General features: G+C 39.9%; 1 protein-coding gene across 1 annotated transcript in view; it reads left to right on the top strand.

Moving 5' to 3' along the window:
* The window catches only part of LOC109037465 (uncharacterized), a 48,081-nt gene that overhangs the window by 27,412 nt on the left and 3,086 nt on the right, over positions 1-17,583 (top strand). The window contains exons 9-16 of the mRNA XM_019052153.2: positions 468-643; positions 1,849-1,966; positions 2,709-2,832; positions 3,859-4,001; positions 12,048-12,251; positions 14,584-14,718; positions 15,294-15,454; positions 16,905-17,139. Of these exons, the coding sequence (XP_018907698.2) occupies positions 468-643; positions 1,849-1,966; positions 2,709-2,832; positions 3,859-4,001; positions 12,048-12,251; positions 14,584-14,718; positions 15,294-15,454; positions 16,905-17,139 (1,296 nt within the window). The remainder of the gene's footprint in view (positions 1-467; positions 644-1,848; positions 1,967-2,708; positions 2,833-3,858; positions 4,002-12,047; positions 12,252-14,583; positions 14,719-15,293; positions 15,455-16,904; positions 17,140-17,583) is intronic.

The following is a 17,583-nucleotide window of genomic DNA, read 5'->3' as shown; positions in this document are numbered from 1 at the left end:
TATAATTTTTCAGACAAAGTTTAGAGTGGACAATTCTCTACGGGGGAAAAACCGTGATAATTTTTCTCTTTATATGCTGATATTTGTTTTTCCAATGATCAAGTTCAAAAAATACAATAATTCTGATACAAAATTTTCCCGCAACTGCAAAGAAAGGACCAATCACAACAGACTGAGCCAACCAACTTAGTTATAGTCGCACGTAGCCATATTTGAAGAGTCATGTCTGAATACTAAGTTCCACAAACAAATTTTTCCACCTCGCAAAGAAAGATGAATCATTTTTAAACGTGTTGGGTTTCGTGGGAAAAATTTCAACTTGCTCACAAAACCATTTAACGATGGCTCATTAAAATATAATTTTACACTCTCAGACTTAAATCTCACAAATTAGAGTCCAATAATTTTGTTTCTACATAACAACGTATTGAGTCAGCGGAGGCTAATTTAAATGCTGTATTGAACAGGTATCGTGCTAGCTTACAAAATGAACGACATCACCAGGATTGACAATACGATCAAACTTTCACAGATTCTGGACATGTACTACTCTGAGCAAGGAGTGTTCGATTCTTTGATCAATGCTGGAAATCGGGCCCAACTTTTCGCCAGTCTTGCTCCACCGTCTTACGTCCAAGACCAAGTACTATAATTTTTTTTACTTCAGCATAGGTTTAATTTAAAATACTTAATATTTGGACGTATTTCTGCGAAACGGAACTAAGCGCCATTGGAGGAGGAAGGTAGCGGGGGGCTTGGATTGGCGGCGGAACCGGGCGTCGGGCTCGTTCCGTCCTATACGGACGCGGAACGAGCCCGTACGGTTTCCGTAACGAACGTCCGGTTTCCGTAACGAACGCACGGTTTCCGTAACGAACGTACGGTTTCCGTAAAAAACGTACGGTTTCCGTACTCGCAATGCTTTTCCATGGCGCTTAGTTCCGTTTGACAGAACGCGCTTCCCGGCATTCTAAATTCCTCAAAAGGAACTCAAATTGGCGCTTCGTTCCGTTTGACAGAAATACGCCCATTAATGAATCGTATTGTTAAAGAAACGTATTTTTTGACGGAATTCCCTCTTAAAACAATAAAAAGGCTGATTTTCCTGTTTTACGAATAAAACCAATTCCCAAGGTACGTCGTTATTGAAACGAATGTATCATATCAATAAAATCGTGCATTTGAAGAAGATCGCAGACCCTAAATGATGGAACGGTGATGTCAAACCATACAGGGTGATTGTTCCTGGTAAATTACATCATCGACGAAGGATGATGAAAAGCTTCATGCAATTGCAAGGGAACAGAGGAAGGGAAAGTCAAAGTCGCATAGCAACTGTAATTGTTTTACGATCATATACCCAAGATCATTTGCTGCAAAATATGACTATCTGCTACCAAAAATAGTATCCAGCAGTAAAAAAAATTGGAACATTAATGAACAAACTTGCTACGGAAGATTAATAAGTTAGATATTTCTAGAAAGAAGGGCTAGAACCGCCAAATGTAGAAAACCCTCGTTGCGCATCGACAAGTTTTTTGAACCCTCGCACTGTAGAAATTTTATTTCGAGTATTCATGGCTAAATTGCTACCAAATCTTAATAAAAATAGGCAAAAATTGATGAATCTAAATGGAACGCATTTCGTTCTACTTTTCATGTTGTAGAATATGGGGTTTACTATTTTGAATATTGTGATATTTTCTACTAAAACATATATTCATAAGATTTAATGTCTATTTTTCGTCTTGGGTATAGAGTCTCTTTTATAACCCTCGGGGATGGTTACTCATTAATTCTCTTTTCTACTTATTTTATTTTTATTTTTTCCGTTTTTCCTTTCTACAGTCGTTCAACTTCGCATTAAGTTTGAACCCGGAACTGCCATCATCTGTCTCATTTGCTGACAACAATATCATCAGCACTGCAACGCAAACCGTTGCATCTAGCTTTAGCGGTTACCTAGGTATGTTTTCAACATATTAAAAAGTATTTCGTCCCAAAATGTATTGGACATTTTTAAGAGGCGGTGGCTAAAATCAAGAATAATACATAAGTTGGTTAAACTAATGAAAACTTGTTCAACAATCACGGTCACCTGATCGAATATTTTACCGGAAAATGGCTGGTAATAATTTGAACATAGTGTGATATCAAGTCTGCATAATAAAATAACTTAGAAGCAAAAAAACACGCAAAGACGAAGAATGCTTTCAAATTTACGGAGGCATGGGCAAAAAAGGGCACCGTAATGCTCTCAGTCGTCCTTTACCTATAAAAAAAAACTTTCCTGCAATAAGCATCTCTTGGTCGTAATTTCATGATAAAATAAAATCGAAAAATGCGGACCTTCATTGCAGCCATTGAAAACCTTCGATTGGGTTTTGTTAAAGAAAAGTAATCAAAATATCTCCTTCAAATTTTCTGCCGCATCTTTGGTTGTATAAAACTTAGAGAAACTTTCAAACAAAGCTATAGGCTAGAGGTGGTTTTTTTAAAAAAATGACAACGTTACATCGAACGGAGATTCAAAACGTCTCAATTCAAGTTACGCATTTTTTCGACTTTGTATAACCATCGAGCCACACAGCTGGGACATTTAAAATGGATTACTTCACTTTGAAAAATCACATTCATTGTTTCTTAGGTAAATTAACAAGGGAGGTTATTGCAAAAATGAAATTAATCTTTGATAATTTCAATTTCAGCCAATTTGTCGCCTCGATCTCAGCAACAAGGATACAGAACCGGGCCGCAGACAGAGAGCGTCGTCGATCTGTACCTGGTCCTCGACTTCATGTGGGAGTTTCTAGAGGCTCGCAGGATCCTCACGTGAGTGCGCTGTCGTTTTCGTACGACTTTTGAAAATGAGCTTTCCTACAGAGTGATTTTATTCTTACATTCACTTTAAAAGCCTTGTTTAAATCATTCTTTTTTCTTGGAGGAATATCATGAAAAATTATTGGAATAATACATAGAGAGAACTTTTGGTGTTAGGCTACTACGATAATACACCCGAATAAAAAATACTATCGTAGTTCCCTCGTCAGTGCCTTTGAAATTAAATTTCCTTGCTTTCAAACTGAATTCGATGGGGGATTCATGATGCCTCAAACTAAGCCTTATATTTCGTCGCTCCTCTGGCGTAAGGGGGTATAGGTTTTTGCACGAGCCCCAGAAAGCATGAATTTATATTTAAAATAAGGCTCACGTGGAAATTGAGATACACTGTTATGTCAGACGGGTGACGATTTGTTAGGATTTATCGTGCAACTTTAAATCGTATCACACTCGAGAGAAAGATGCTCCATTAGCCTTAAAAGGAAATTATAATACCAGATACCATAGTTGGTTTTGGAGAAAAAGTGCAATAAGTGACGGAGCGGGGAACGACGAATGCAGTTTTTGAAAATAAATAAATAAATGAATACAACGTATAAATACAATACACTATACAACAATTCTTTCGTGCTAGTTGCACGATCAAATGTTGACTCTAATTCTAACTAAAAATATTATTAAATAAGATTATACCAGTCTCCTACAGAAATTGAACACCTCACTATACATATACCCACAGTTTTAAAGCCAAAAGTGTTTTAACTAAACTTTCCAACTATTAAAAGTGTCCTATAAACTCATATGTCCTCTATTTTTAAGGGGCGAGACTCGCCCGGCGAGAGTAAAATATCACCAAATTTTCCGGGAGTCTCAAGTTTTCACTCGCATGTATGAAACTATTGATGGTAGAATCAATTCCTCGTGGATGGACACAATTCGATTTTTCAGGTATGGTCGACGAAAGCATTAATTCTCAGAACATGCTTCAAGGCTCATTTCTGTATGTTATTTTTGCAGATATTTGGTTGACCAGTTCGACATCAGCCCGCAGAGCAGCAGATTCTTCCTGGTTAATGGACGGGATGGCAACATAGTGATAAACGCAACTTATTCTTGCTTGGATTTCCATCTCAATTTCACAGAAAACGCATACCGAGCTCGTAAGTACACACCTCTCCGATTTTTATCGAAAATTTGTTTTACAGGTTTACGAAACAATAAATTTTATAGTATTAGATTAGACGCTAGAAGTAGAATAATGATTCAAACATTAAATAATTATTAGTGGATCAATGACACACTTGTGATCGTGCACAAAAAAAAAAGAAATTTTGAGACGGGAAAATAAATAAAAAAACATAATAATTAAAGGGGATACTTAAAAAGACTCGAACGCCAGAAATGACAACGCGGGTAAAGCATAAAGAAACTGAGATTATCTCGTTTTAAATCGTAGATCATGCAAACATGTGTTTAAATAATTAATCGATTTAATACCTTAAAGCTCTGAAGTTTAGAACGAGTCGATTAAAACTGTTTTGCTGTTATAAATTATGGTACTTAATGTTTTTTAGAGTGATCAATTCAAATCGGTGATTATCTCGACGCACAAATACTACACTGATCGTGAGTTGGTTGTGGCGCCTTCGTGCAACTATTCGTGTTCCACGGATGCGCGTGTTGCATGTTCAAAATTGAAGGCACTTTCGCTTTTCTCACCTCTTCAGAAATGCATGAGAGTCGTCGTTCGTTGCTACACCCGAATAACATAGTGCCCTTGTAGAGGAACTAAGTATTGCATCTCAATCCTTTCAAAAAAATTGCCACTCTCTAATTGTCGAGCGAATTTCAAGCTTTCATGGATTTTCTGATTTCCAACTTTTGAAATCATTTTCGAACATATATATATATATAAAGTCGCTTTATAACGCACTCTGGCGTTCTACGACACCCAAGCGCCACATATGCCTGTCTTCCCAGAGGTTATCGGGCAACTGACACCGCAACATCTCTTTGTCAACGCCCTGCCGCCAACCCTTTACGGGACGTCCCCGTCGCCTCTTCCCAGGTGGTACCCAATCCAAAACTTGTTTGGGCAACCTCTCCTCCGACATTCTTTGCACATGTCCATACCAGCATAACTGCCTGGACATGACGTCGTGCACGATATCTTTCTCAACCTTCATCACCTGGCGAATTCTCTCATTACGGACACGGTCCCGTCTCGAAATGCCGGCAGATCGCCGCCAAAAATCCATTTCAGTTGCCCTCAACATTTCTTGCGTTCTTTTCGTCAAAGGCCACACTTCACTACCATAGAGCACGATACTTTTAACGATGGCGTCATATATCCGGTGCTTGTTTGCCTTTGAGATGCTCTGATCCCAGAGCACCCCGTTCAGCATCGCGATGGCTCTCCTGCCCTGGATGATCCTGTCCTTAATTGCTCTATCCATCCTTCCATCCTGATCGAGCCAAACACCGAGATACTTATACTCGTCACACTCCTCGATGCGCCGTCCATCCTCAAGCTCTATGCTTTGCCGTTGATGCGCTGCTCCCACGACCAGCTTCTCTGTCTTGGACACACTAACGTCCATGCCCCATTTCCGATATTCTTCGACCAACTTCCGCGTCATGTAATCTGCATCTTCCTCATCTTGAGCTACAACGATCTGGTCATCGGCAAAGCATAGAGTATAAAGGGTCTGCCCATCAAGGAGTGGAACGCCCATTCCTGCAACCTTCTTTTTCCATTCCTCTAAAACGTGCTCTAGGTATACCTTAAATAGTGTTGGTGACAAACAACAGCCTTGTTTTAGCCCTTTTGTGACGAAAAAACCTCCGGACAACTCTCCACGACATTTAATTTTTGCTATCGTCCCGTTATAAAATGATTTAATTGCCCCCACAAGTCCTTTGCTAAAACCCCTTTTTTCCAAGGCTTCCCAAAGCTTCACTAACGGCACGCTGTCATAAGCTTTCTGAAGATCCACAAACACCAAGTGCAGCTCCTGGCTGACCGCCCTTTTCTTCTCGATGACCTGGGTAATGGTGAACAAATGGTCGACGGTAGACCTACCGGCTCTAAAACCAGCCTGTTCTTCGGCTTCCTGGCCGCTCCAAACCTCTTCGACCTTTGCCTTGAGAATTTTACCGTAGACCTTGCTCAAGGTTCCTGTGACCGATATACCTCTGTAGTTGTCGCAATCTTGCTTACTACCTTTCTTATGACTGGGAGTAATCCAAGATTCCTTCCAATCCTTTGGTATTTCGGAACCATGCAAACAGTCTTGCATAAGTTTCCTCAGATGTTCAAATAGTTTACCGGTACCACATTTTATCAACTCCGCCGGTATACCCCCAGGTCCAGGAGCTCTGCGAGTTTTCAACTCCCTCACAGCCTTCACTACATCTTGGAGCTGGATCTCCACGTTGGAATCTTCTTTAGTGCTTATGACTCCGCCTTGAAACTCGGGTCGCCTCTCCGTTAATAAATCTTTAAAATAGTCCTCCATCTTGTCAATTGGTATCGGAGATATGATGTCGCGCATTTTATTCCGTCGCAACCCTTTGATCACTTTCCAGCCTTCCGTACTTTTCCGGCCTCCAAGGTAGGTATTTATCTTCATGCAGCTTTCTTCCCAAGCCTCATTTTTCTTCCGAGTGATTACCCGACGGACTCTTGCTTGAGCCTGTCTGTACATGATTTTATCATCCAACTTTTGGGAAGAGAGAAACTGATGATACCTATTCCTTTTCACATTTATTTCCTCCTCTACCTCCGCATCCCACCAGTACATTCGATAGATAATTTCGCCGAGAACATCCTCCTTCTGTTGATTTCATTCAACTCTCCCCCGCGACAAAACGAATCTCTATCGATCTGTTTTGTTTACTCGGGTGCCGGGTTTAGAAGAAAATCTCGTGAAATAATTGAAAAAAATTAACTGTAAAGGGTATCCCGGGATAAGCATGTCAAAATGCCCTTGTGAATGGATTTTTATTTTAACCATTTTAAGTCATCAAGGGGGTCCTAAAACTTAGGTTTTGGGGGGTTTTAGCCCCCCAACCCCCTCCGCCCCCCTTCAGACCCCCAAAAACCGCTTTTTTGGGCTATTTTTGACTATGCTAACGTCATTTCCTCATAACTTTCGTAATTTTCGATAGAATTGAACCAAAATTTGTCAGAATCTACATCAATTAGCTTAGTTTGTGTAGAAAAAAATTCATTATCATCGGATAATATTTTAGCCCCTAAAAAAATTCGTAAAATTTTTGAAAAAATCATTTTTTTCCTTTTTTCGCGGCTAGGTGGCGTATGGAAACATGCACACAAACAAAAATTGTCTCTTTTCTTAATTTATACATCCAATAAGATACAGGAAAAATTTCGTGTTGATCGGAATGGTGCGCCATACTTAAAAACGCAATTTTCTAACCTCAAAACGGCCTAAATGCCACCATTAGCCTCCTTTGATGACTAGGCGTGGAGAAATGTAGAGAGAAATATCCGGTTTTATCGTCTCACCTCTTAAGTGATCCACTTAAGTACCTAGAGTCAAAATTTCGAGTCGATCAGAGTGGTGCGCAACACCCAAGCACGCAATTTTCTAACCTCAAAACGCCGAAATTGCCCATTTCGGCACCCATTATCACTCCGTGTGAAAAAATAAGAAGAGGTACATCCGATTTTATAGTCCTACCTCATGAATTAGACACTTAAGTGCATTTAGTCAAAATTTCGAGTAGATCAGAGTGGTGCGCAACAACCGAACGCGCCGATTTCTAACCTCAAAACGCCGAAATTGCCCATTTCGGCACCCATTATCACTCCGTGTGAAAAAAAAGGAGAGGTACATCCGATTTAATTGTCCTACCTCATGAATTAGGCACTTAAGTGCATTTAGTCAGAATTTCGAGTCGATCAGAGTGGTGCGCAACCACCGAACGCACCGATTTCTAACCTCAAAACGCCGAAATTGCCCATTTCGGCACCCATTATCACTTCGTGTGAAAAAAGAAGAAGAGATACATCCAATATTATTGTCCTACCTCATGAACTAGACACTTAAGTGCATTTAGTCAAAATTTCGTGTCGATCAGAGTGGTTCGCAACACCCAAGCACTCAGGGAAACCTCTAAACTCCCAGGATATATATGACGGTAGGGAGGCTCGCCCATCCCCACGAAGAAGCGTTCCCTCCTCCAAACTTCCATAATACGTAGCGGTGCAATGAGTACTGGCAAATTCAAGTCAATAAATTAACAAGCGGTTAGAAAGAATCCTAAAGTGAAAGGAAAACACTTTTTTAGTAAAGAAACTTTGTTATGAGTGAAAGAAACGGGTTTTTTTTTAAATATAATTAATATAAAACGGTAAATACGACTATATGTATAGTCGGTAAATACGACTATATGTATAGTCGTATTTACCGTAGTATAGCATTTGCATTTGCATTTGCGTGGTTTACCCTTCAGCTCGCCCAGAGGGATTCCCTTCATGAATCCCCAGACACATCACGTGAATAGTCTGACCCACTTCAGAAAAAAAAGAAACCACACCTTCAATTTGTTTTTTGTTTTTGTTTTAACCTAATATACGTACAAATTGTTTCAGAGGTAAACAAAAAAAATTTTAATGAGCAAGTGTTTGTTGACAAAGTCTGTTAAAATGAACCTTCTTTGCCAATAAGAAATCATACCAAATACCCACCAAATTAGGTCAAATTTATCTCGTGCTTCTTAAAAAAAAATCTATCCTGTAAATTCAAACGCAAAATTGCGATTGACACCAGCAAAATGGAGCAACTTAAAACCATTGATCACTCGTCTTTATTTCTTGCCACTGATTTTTGTTTATTTTCCGATTTGTATATCATGTCTTACCTTAAGTAATAATTTTGTCATCTCTACAATTGTAAATATTAATTATATTTAAAAAAACCCGTTTCTTTCACTCATAACAAAGTTTCTTTACTGAAAAAGTGTTTTCCTTTCACTTTAGGATTCTTTCTAACCTCTTGTTAATTTATTGACTTGAATTTACCAGTACTCATTGCACCGCTACGTATTATGGAAGTTTGGACGAGGAAACGCTTCCTCGTGGGGGATGAGCGAGCCTCCCTACCGTCATATATATCCTCGGAGTTTAGAGGTTTCCCTGAGTGACCGGGTCTGCTACGCGGCAGGGTGCCAAAATAAACTTTGAAATGTGCATCATGCTATTTTCAAGCTGGATCTTGGCTGACATACAGTGATAATGAATGCCAAAATGGGAATTTTGGGAGGTTTCAGGTTAGAAAGCGGCGTGTTTGGGTGTTGCGCATCACTCTCATCAACACGAAATTATGACTCTAGGTATTCAAGTGTCTAATTCATGAGGTAGGACTATAAAATTGGATGTACCTCTTCTTATTTTTTCACACGGAGTGATAATGGGTGCCGAAATGGGCAATTTCGGCGTTTTGAGGTTAGAAAATTGCGTGCTTGGGTGTTGCGCACCACTCTGATCGACTCGAAATTTTGACTCTAGGTACTTAAGTGGATCACTTAAGAGGTGAGACGATAAAACCGGATATTTCTCTCTACATTTCTCCACGCCTAGTCATCAAAGGAGGCTAATGGTGGCATTTAGGCCGTTTTGAGGTTAGAAAATTGCGTTTTTAAGTATGGCGCACCATTCCGATCAACACGAAATTTTTCCTGTATCTTATTGGATGTATAAATTAAGAAAAGAGACAATTTTTGTTTGTGTGCATGTTTCCATACGCCACCTAGCCGCGAAAAAAAGGAAAAAAAATGATTTTTTCAAAAATTTTACGAATTTTTTTAGGGGCTAAAATATTATCCGATGATAATGAATTTTTTTCTACACAAACTAAGCTAATTGATGTAGATTCTGACAAATTTTGGTTCAATTCTATCGAAAATTACGAAAGTTATGAGGAAATGACGTTAGCATAGTCAAAAATAGCCCAAAAAAGCGGTTTTTTGGGGGTCTGAGGGGGGGCGGAGGGGGTTGGGGGGCTAAAACCCCCCAAAACCTAAGTTTTAGGACCCCCTTGATGACTTAAAATGGTTAAAATCAAAATCCATTCACAAGGGCATTTTGACATGCTTATCCCGGGATACCCCTTGATTCAAATAATTTGCAAGGTGTAAATTTTTTGTGAATTGTATTGTTTTTCATTTTAGAACTTTTTATAAGTTTCGTTAAAAATTTCGAGAAATGTTCACAATCGGCCCCCGTTGACGTAATTTTCAGACTTCTGAACGGCCATTCCGCACGCTAGCTGCGTTATTAACGGACTGGGCAACGAGGCTGACTAATCCGCGGTGGCGGGGGGGGGGGGGGGGGCCGTCTCAAAACTTTTCTGACAATCAGTCAGCGGACTGGAAAATTTTGCCAACGGGGTGTTATAACACTGTATACATGAAATAGAACATAGAATACCGACACAATGGGTTGTGGGTATATTTTCTACGTATTTTTTAAAAGATTAGTTCTTTAGCACTTTTATCCGTCGCTATTTACTGCATTTCCTCCATAAAGATACAAAAAAAACTTGGATTCATTTCTTGAATCTGGACGTCAGCGCAGAAGATGCGCAGAAGATGTCCAACAGTACGTGTAACGGCGTAAATTGACGTTAAGAAACGTGAAGGGCATCACTTCCCGTGACTGATTGTGTTGATGGAGCGGAACCCATCGTAACATTGCCCTTGATCAGTTTTCTCGCACCCATGCGCTCCTCTAACCAGACATGTCTAGCACCACGGTGCTAAACCGCTCTCTGCTATCCATTCCCATATTATCATGCAGCGTAGATTTTGGTGGCAAAAATAAGCATTTGGGCGACAGTTCGTTTCTTGACTAAAATTGAATCAGCGAGAACAAAAACACACCAACTCGGTAACTTGAAAATGATTAATTTTCATTGAAGACAGTTAGTTTACATACAGGTCATTGAAGTGAGCGCATTTGTTCCAACTTGGACCTTTAAAGTGTCCATAAGTACTTGTGTTTCGGCAGCAAAAATATTTTTTTAAACTAACTTCTTCACTTTCTGTGCCGTTTTGTGTGTGTCTTGATTATTTTCATTTTCCCGAGTTGGTGTGTTTTCGTTCTCACTGATTCAATTCACACCATCGCATATGAATTGCATGCTTTCCTTATAACTTCTATGCGTAAAATTTCAAAATTCAACTATCCTCGTGAGTGTTAAATGAGATATAGTTGAGTTTTGATGTGTTCTTGATGATTCTCTTTGAATTGGTGGAAAATGACAACCTAATCGCAAAAAGTTCAGGTTAAATATCAACGCCCTTCGCACATGGCCAATGGTCAAACATAGTAGATCCTCAGTAACATCATTCATATAGATGTGGAAAATTCGGCGTTCAATTGATCTAATTATTTCACGCACACCTCACCTATGCTGTCGTGCTAAGGAAGAACGCCGTATGAACATTCGAGAGTTGCCAAATTTCCAACGCTAAAATGCTCATTTTTTAAAAAAAGTTATGAATATGTTTCTTTGACATTTTCAGGAACTTTAAGTTAAATTGCTAACAAAATTATCTGAAAAATTAGAAGGAAAATATTCATAATTTTACCAGGAAATTCGTTTTTAATGAAAGGAAATTTGGCAACGCCTGAAGGTTCATCCAACGTTTTTCCTTAGAACGGCAGTATGTGACCATCCACAGGAAAAGAAATCTCGCTCGGTCAATCAAAATTAGTCTGTTCTTAATCAAATCAGTGACTAACAAAACAAAATCAACAATCGACTCACCGCGATGGATGAAGGGTTAAGTCGCCTTCAATTTGAGGAGATGCAACACTAACTGCAGTGCGTCATTCAATTTCACCCACTGAGTCCATAACGTCATACGCACACATGTAGTTTCTAGCTTGCAGGTTCGTGAACGCTGTGAAAGTGCAATGCTCCCATTTCCCGAAACTAGTTCCGAATTCCGGAACTTTTGAGATTTTCCCGAATTTTACCCGGAACTTTTGAAAACACGAAATGTTCCGGAACTTTTGAAAACATCTAAAAGAAATCCCGGAACTTTTGACGGTCATGCAGAGGAAGAAATTGGAACAAAAAAGTTCCGAGCCCCGGAACTTTTGACGGACATGGGATATGAGCATTGTGAAAGTGTATGTATCCGATGTGATATCCAATATATGACTGTTCCAGAACCGACGGGCTATGACCAGCTGCGAGTGCTCATGGAGTTGCGGCAGCACTTCAAATGGCGCATGGACGTAGATCGAATCAGCAACCAGGGCGGTGGACCACCGCGCGTCGTTCTCTTTATGCCCCATGTCACTTCCGTCACTTATGACAAAGACAGAGACGACCTATGGAGTATCACAGAGGACTTCAGGCGAAACCTTCCAGGTGTGTATGTCCTTCTTAGTTAAGATAGGTCCTCGCTCATGACTCATGGGCATTATTTAAAAAAAAAAACGCTTTCCAGCCACAGTGGAAACGAAAGGTAGATTTCGACTAATCGTTTCTATGAAAACAATTGCGCCTAATGAGCCTGACAGGTCGGAAAATCGTCCCCCTTGAACTTGAGATTTTCCGGATAAGGGGTGGTTTTAGAGGGTAGTTGAATATAGGTTGTTTTGAAGGCCACGACGAGACGAGTTTTTTGACGTATCACCGACCAAGATCGGACGAGTTTGAAAAATCATCCTCCTTTGGACTTGAGATTTTCCGGATAAGGGGTGGTTTTAGAGGGTAGGTGAATATAGGTTGTTTTGAAGGCCACGACGAGACGAGTTTTTTGACGTATCGCCGACTAAGATCGGACGAGTTTGAAAAATCATCCCCCTTTGGACTTGAGATTTTCCGGATAAGGGGTGGACCGATTTTCACGAAAAAGGAAACTTGATCTAGACCTCATAGCAGTGAAGAACCATGCTTAGTTTCGTTTTGATCGTACGGATAGTTCCGGAAAAAAACGGTCGCAAAGGTTCGTTAGATCCCAGTTTTATATATATATATATATATATATATATATATATATATATATATATATATATATATATATATATATAGTTAGTTAGTTGTTAGTTAATTTTATTTAACGACGATCAGCATCTAGGCTATTTACGTCGGGGACTAGGCAATTTTAAATTTTTAAATTTAGTTTCTTGAAGAGTTTTAAAATTTCTGTTACTACTATTGGACTATCTGAACACAAAGGGTGCATATTAAGAGGGAGGGAACTTCGAATTTTGATACGTGTGGCATAGGTTTTAGGGCAAGAATATATATATATCGTACTTTTTTTTATGACCCACATTTTTCAACTCAGGGCTTCAGGATCGATGCTCTTTGAGCGAAAATTCCGGAAAATTACGAGGTCGTACCGTCTGCAATAGGTAGATATTTCTTCGAAATCTACCTAATATCTGAAAGGAACCGCACGATGCGGCGCGGCTGTCTAAATCGAACTTCGATGTTACGATATACATATGTGTGGTCTAAATCTGCGCCTGCTCGAAAGAGTCTAGAAGTTTTATTCCTGCGTGAAAAGTTGTCATTGGTTCATCTAATTTATGTCAGTTCATAACTCATCCTTGATTTGGCCACGGAAAAACAGAATGTATCATTAACAAGTTAGTAGACTTTGGGCATTATTTAAAGAACCACAAGGAGCTTTAGCAGCTCTTTTCTTGGAACAACAATATCCGCTTGCTTGGCTACTTCTTCTCGAGCAGAATATATGACAGAATTCCTTGAAAGTGATTTAACCCTCAAAAAATGAAAAAGCGATTCGTCAACACCAGCATTTCAACGGAAAAAAAAAAGGTAAATATTTTTTCCGAGTTCCTGAGCGGTACATACTTATGGGAGGTATACAATGTTCAGAGGTTATAGAGATAGACAATTTTAATTTTGACAAAATGAACTGGAATATTATAGAGGGACGGGTCTCCTCGTGAAATTTTCTGTTAGAAGTGCCCATTAAAATTTTAAAAGTGACGAGGTAAACATCAAAATTTGCGGTTTTAATCAAAAAATTCATATCCGACTTCTCTGACTGACTCAATCCACTGTGTGCCGTTCTCAGCGCAGATTTACTGACATTCGCGGATGCAGCAAATTGGCAAAATTGTCTTTTCTCCATTTGAATCTATGGAAATGTATCAATAATTGGAGGGGCCATGTGCTCCTACAAGAATCGATTATTCAGCATAGGTTCAAATGGAGGAAATCCGGTGTTGCCAAATTGCTGGACCGCCTCTGTTTACTGAGATAACTCGATCACGACTCATTCGAGCGAGTAGAATAGGTGCGCGCGCCTTGCGCCAAGGTTGCTGGCGGTAATTGTGGGTGCATAATATCGTCGCTCTAGTCATAACCATGTACGTTTGTGTGAGATGAAGCACAAGGAAGGAGGGGAGGGCCGGAGGGGTAGTGATTAGAGAGTAATAACTGTATTTTCATTATCCGTCAGTGCAACGTTGCCTACTTTTCCAGCTAGTTAGTTAACCCGCGGCTACACCTGACGGATAGACTGCTACTGGAAAATGAAGCATGCTTTAATATCTGCCACCATTCTCGCTTCAATCCGCTTATTTCAGTAAGGTCATATATAAAAATAGGGAGCTCCGGGGTGACATCGCCATTTTCATGTGTATTTTTGTTTTTGTATCATTACCTCTCATATTCTATTTTTTATTATTCTCGTCTCTCATGTTTTTTTCTGCATTTACAGATGTGCATTTTATAACTACTGGTGCCAAGGACGGGTCCGGTCTCAGTTTGTATGATGACTACAAAGACGTGTTCACTTTATACCTAGCAGATCTGCGCGGCTCCGTGGAGCCGATTGTAAATAGGATTAATCAGAGTAAGTATCCTTGTTGCATTTTTTCAGTTCATTCCAGTCATCCCTTCTTAACGTACCATCCACATTTCAATTGCGTTTGTCTAAACTTCTCACTTTACTTAGGGGGTCAATTCTGCCTTCAGTAACCCACAAAAATCAGCTCCTCCCTCACTGTTCGATTGCGTCAGAGCAACTCCCCTGTTGAAATGTGAATTTTCAAATTCAGATCCAATGTACCCATGCATTTTAATTTTGCCAACTACGAAAATCGATCTCTAAGGATCAAGCTATCCTCTTTCAGAGCTGTTTTTGACCACAAACCTTTTAAAAAAGAGTGAATAGCGCAGACAGTTCTTAGCACAAAGTGATGCTCGCCCTCATTTCGTCGGTCAGGCAAAAACATTTCCTACACGCTGAATGAATCACGTTCTTAGGCTCATTCCTGTTTTCTGACAGAGCTTTCAGAGTAAGTGTGCCCTGATGGGCATGTGGGGTAACGGGTTATGATGGCTTACGTTGACTGACTTTTGAGATACAACTTTACTTCATTTATTAGTTACGTTCAGTAGTACACAGTTTTAATTGTCTGATTTCAGTGCCAAAAAGAATCATCAACCCTCTATGCGGAGCCAACTGGTATGCTCAAAGCTGGTCGGTTCCAAGAAATACTTACTTCAACTATATAGGCACCAACAGCATCCAGTATTTCAGATTGCATCCCAACTACTTCTTCAACTCGGAAGTGTTCAGAATAAAGGTAAAGCTCGACAGTGATTTCTGTTCATACAAAATCTGTTACGTAACGAGCCATAAGGTAGCCATCTCTCCCCCTTTGGAATAAGATTTTAATGCACAAATCGCTGTTTACTCACGAAATGACAATTGACAGTTTACATATTATTACTCATCATCATTGATACTAATGACTGCACGCATGCACTTATGTGCAAACTTAATGTATATTTAGTGACTGCCAACATTTCTTAGTTCCATAGTCGATGAAAAATCCACAGTATATTAGTGGCGTACGTTATAGAATCATCTTGCTATAGTCTTTTATTCCCTCCGAGTATTATTTGTTATTCACGACAGAGACCAGTTGCCGCGCGAGAACTTTTGGGTTTCTTACAGACAGGATTCTGTGAAGAGGAACCTTTACAACTTATAATGCCGTGCTGAGGAAGAACGCCGCATGAGCCTTCAAACTATGCCAAGTCTCCTCCGATAAAAATCGAATTTATTGGGAAAATTTTGAAAATTATTTTCTAAAATTTTCAGAATTTTGGAACGCAATTTAATTTAAAATATCTGAAAATGCCAGGTAAAAATATGCATGGATGTTGTCAAAAATACATGTTTTATTGAGGAAAATATGGCAACTCTCGAATGTTCATACGGCGTTTCTTCCTCAGCACGGCAGTATGGGCGACAGATCGGAGCGTCCTCTTACGGAGTTTTCCACTTCGTCTTCCAGCCTCTATGGTGCAAGCTCCATAAAATATTATTTGGTGGATTCATCAGAATTCTCTGCCGCGGAAAGACGCCTTTAAAATACCGTACGTTTAACTGGACTACATTTTGCAATTAGAAACTACGAATTCTGGCTCATCCGTAAAAAAAAAACATATGCCTATAGGAAAACTAATGGTATATACGTTGTTTTTAAACTGAGTAAGAAATTTTAGTTCCTCATTATAAATTGTAATCCAATTGATGATGTCCTCATGCTTCAAGTAACTCGTGAGTTTGCCGGTGCGCCTACTTTTCTACGCTGCGTTAAAGTCTCTGAAGTGATTCCCGCAGTTTGCTGGCTTGGCGATCCCTTGTGTGGTCCAGCATGATCAAATGTTTAAAGAATGATGTCTCCGTGAGTCCAGCAACTCTTGTTTGTCGGCACGCCTACTTTTCTACGCTGCGTTTAAGTCTCTGCGGTGATTCCTCCATTTTTATCCAATTTTAAAAATATTTGGGTTTAAAACCGCAAACGATTCCGAGGGACTTTTTTTTTCGACGCCACCCAGCCCATTCTATTGCTACTACTAATATGCCGCTCTTATAGCGCTCCCTTGCGCTCTGCGACACCAAACCACCACTGATAACGATCCTGCCAGAGCTCCTCCGACAAATCGCATTTTCTCATTTCCTGCCTTATTCTATCAACCCGCCCTATTTTACAATACTAAATACTTTGATGCTTGGTTTTTCAGGTGCAAGGCTTCGGATATGGCATGATAAACGTGTGCCATAGTCGGACGAACGAGCGACCGTCGGCGAATAGCACCTACTTGCAGGACATCACGTGTCGGCAGATCAACACGGACTCGTACATCATCGAGATCGGAGAGCCGTGCGTCGATTTCGACTACGCCATCCAATGTCCACCGCTCTTCATCTCCGTTGCCTCCGGTCGGCCCACCATTCAACAAGCCTTTAGATGCAACGGTTAGTCAGCACTCAGCAATCGGCCATAAAAGATGCTTTCATGATAGGCAATAGAGATTTATTTCTGAAATCGATTGAATCACTCACTGTCCAACTTTTGTCAGGTTTTACGGGCTATAACTTACTCCTTCAACGCTTTCAACTACTCCAAAGATGGTGATCTATTATGGGGTGAGCGGTGAGTCTCCATGACAGTCGTCAAACAGTCGGATGAAAAATGTCATCTAAACTGTGAACACACTCACCGGGTGCTCACAGTTGAGGCCTGTTGTCTTTTAAGAAAGCATCTATAAACTAATTATTTCCATGATGATGAAAAGAAAGAAAGAAAGAAAAACACGGGTATTAACGTGGTAGCGATGCAGATAATCATCATTGCAATATTAGTTGCAACGTAATAGTCGAAAATGTCACCACTATGAAGAAGAACACTTGGTTACAAAC

The sequence above is a fragment of the Bemisia tabaci genome, chromosome 5, assembly GCF_918797505.1.
Source record: "Bemisia tabaci chromosome 5, PGI_BMITA_v3".
NCBI lineage: Eukaryota > Metazoa > Arthropoda > Insecta > Hemiptera > Aleyrodidae > Bemisia > Bemisia tabaci.
Note: the sequence above shows the minus strand (reverse complement) of the source record. Positions and strands in the feature narration are given on the sequence as shown.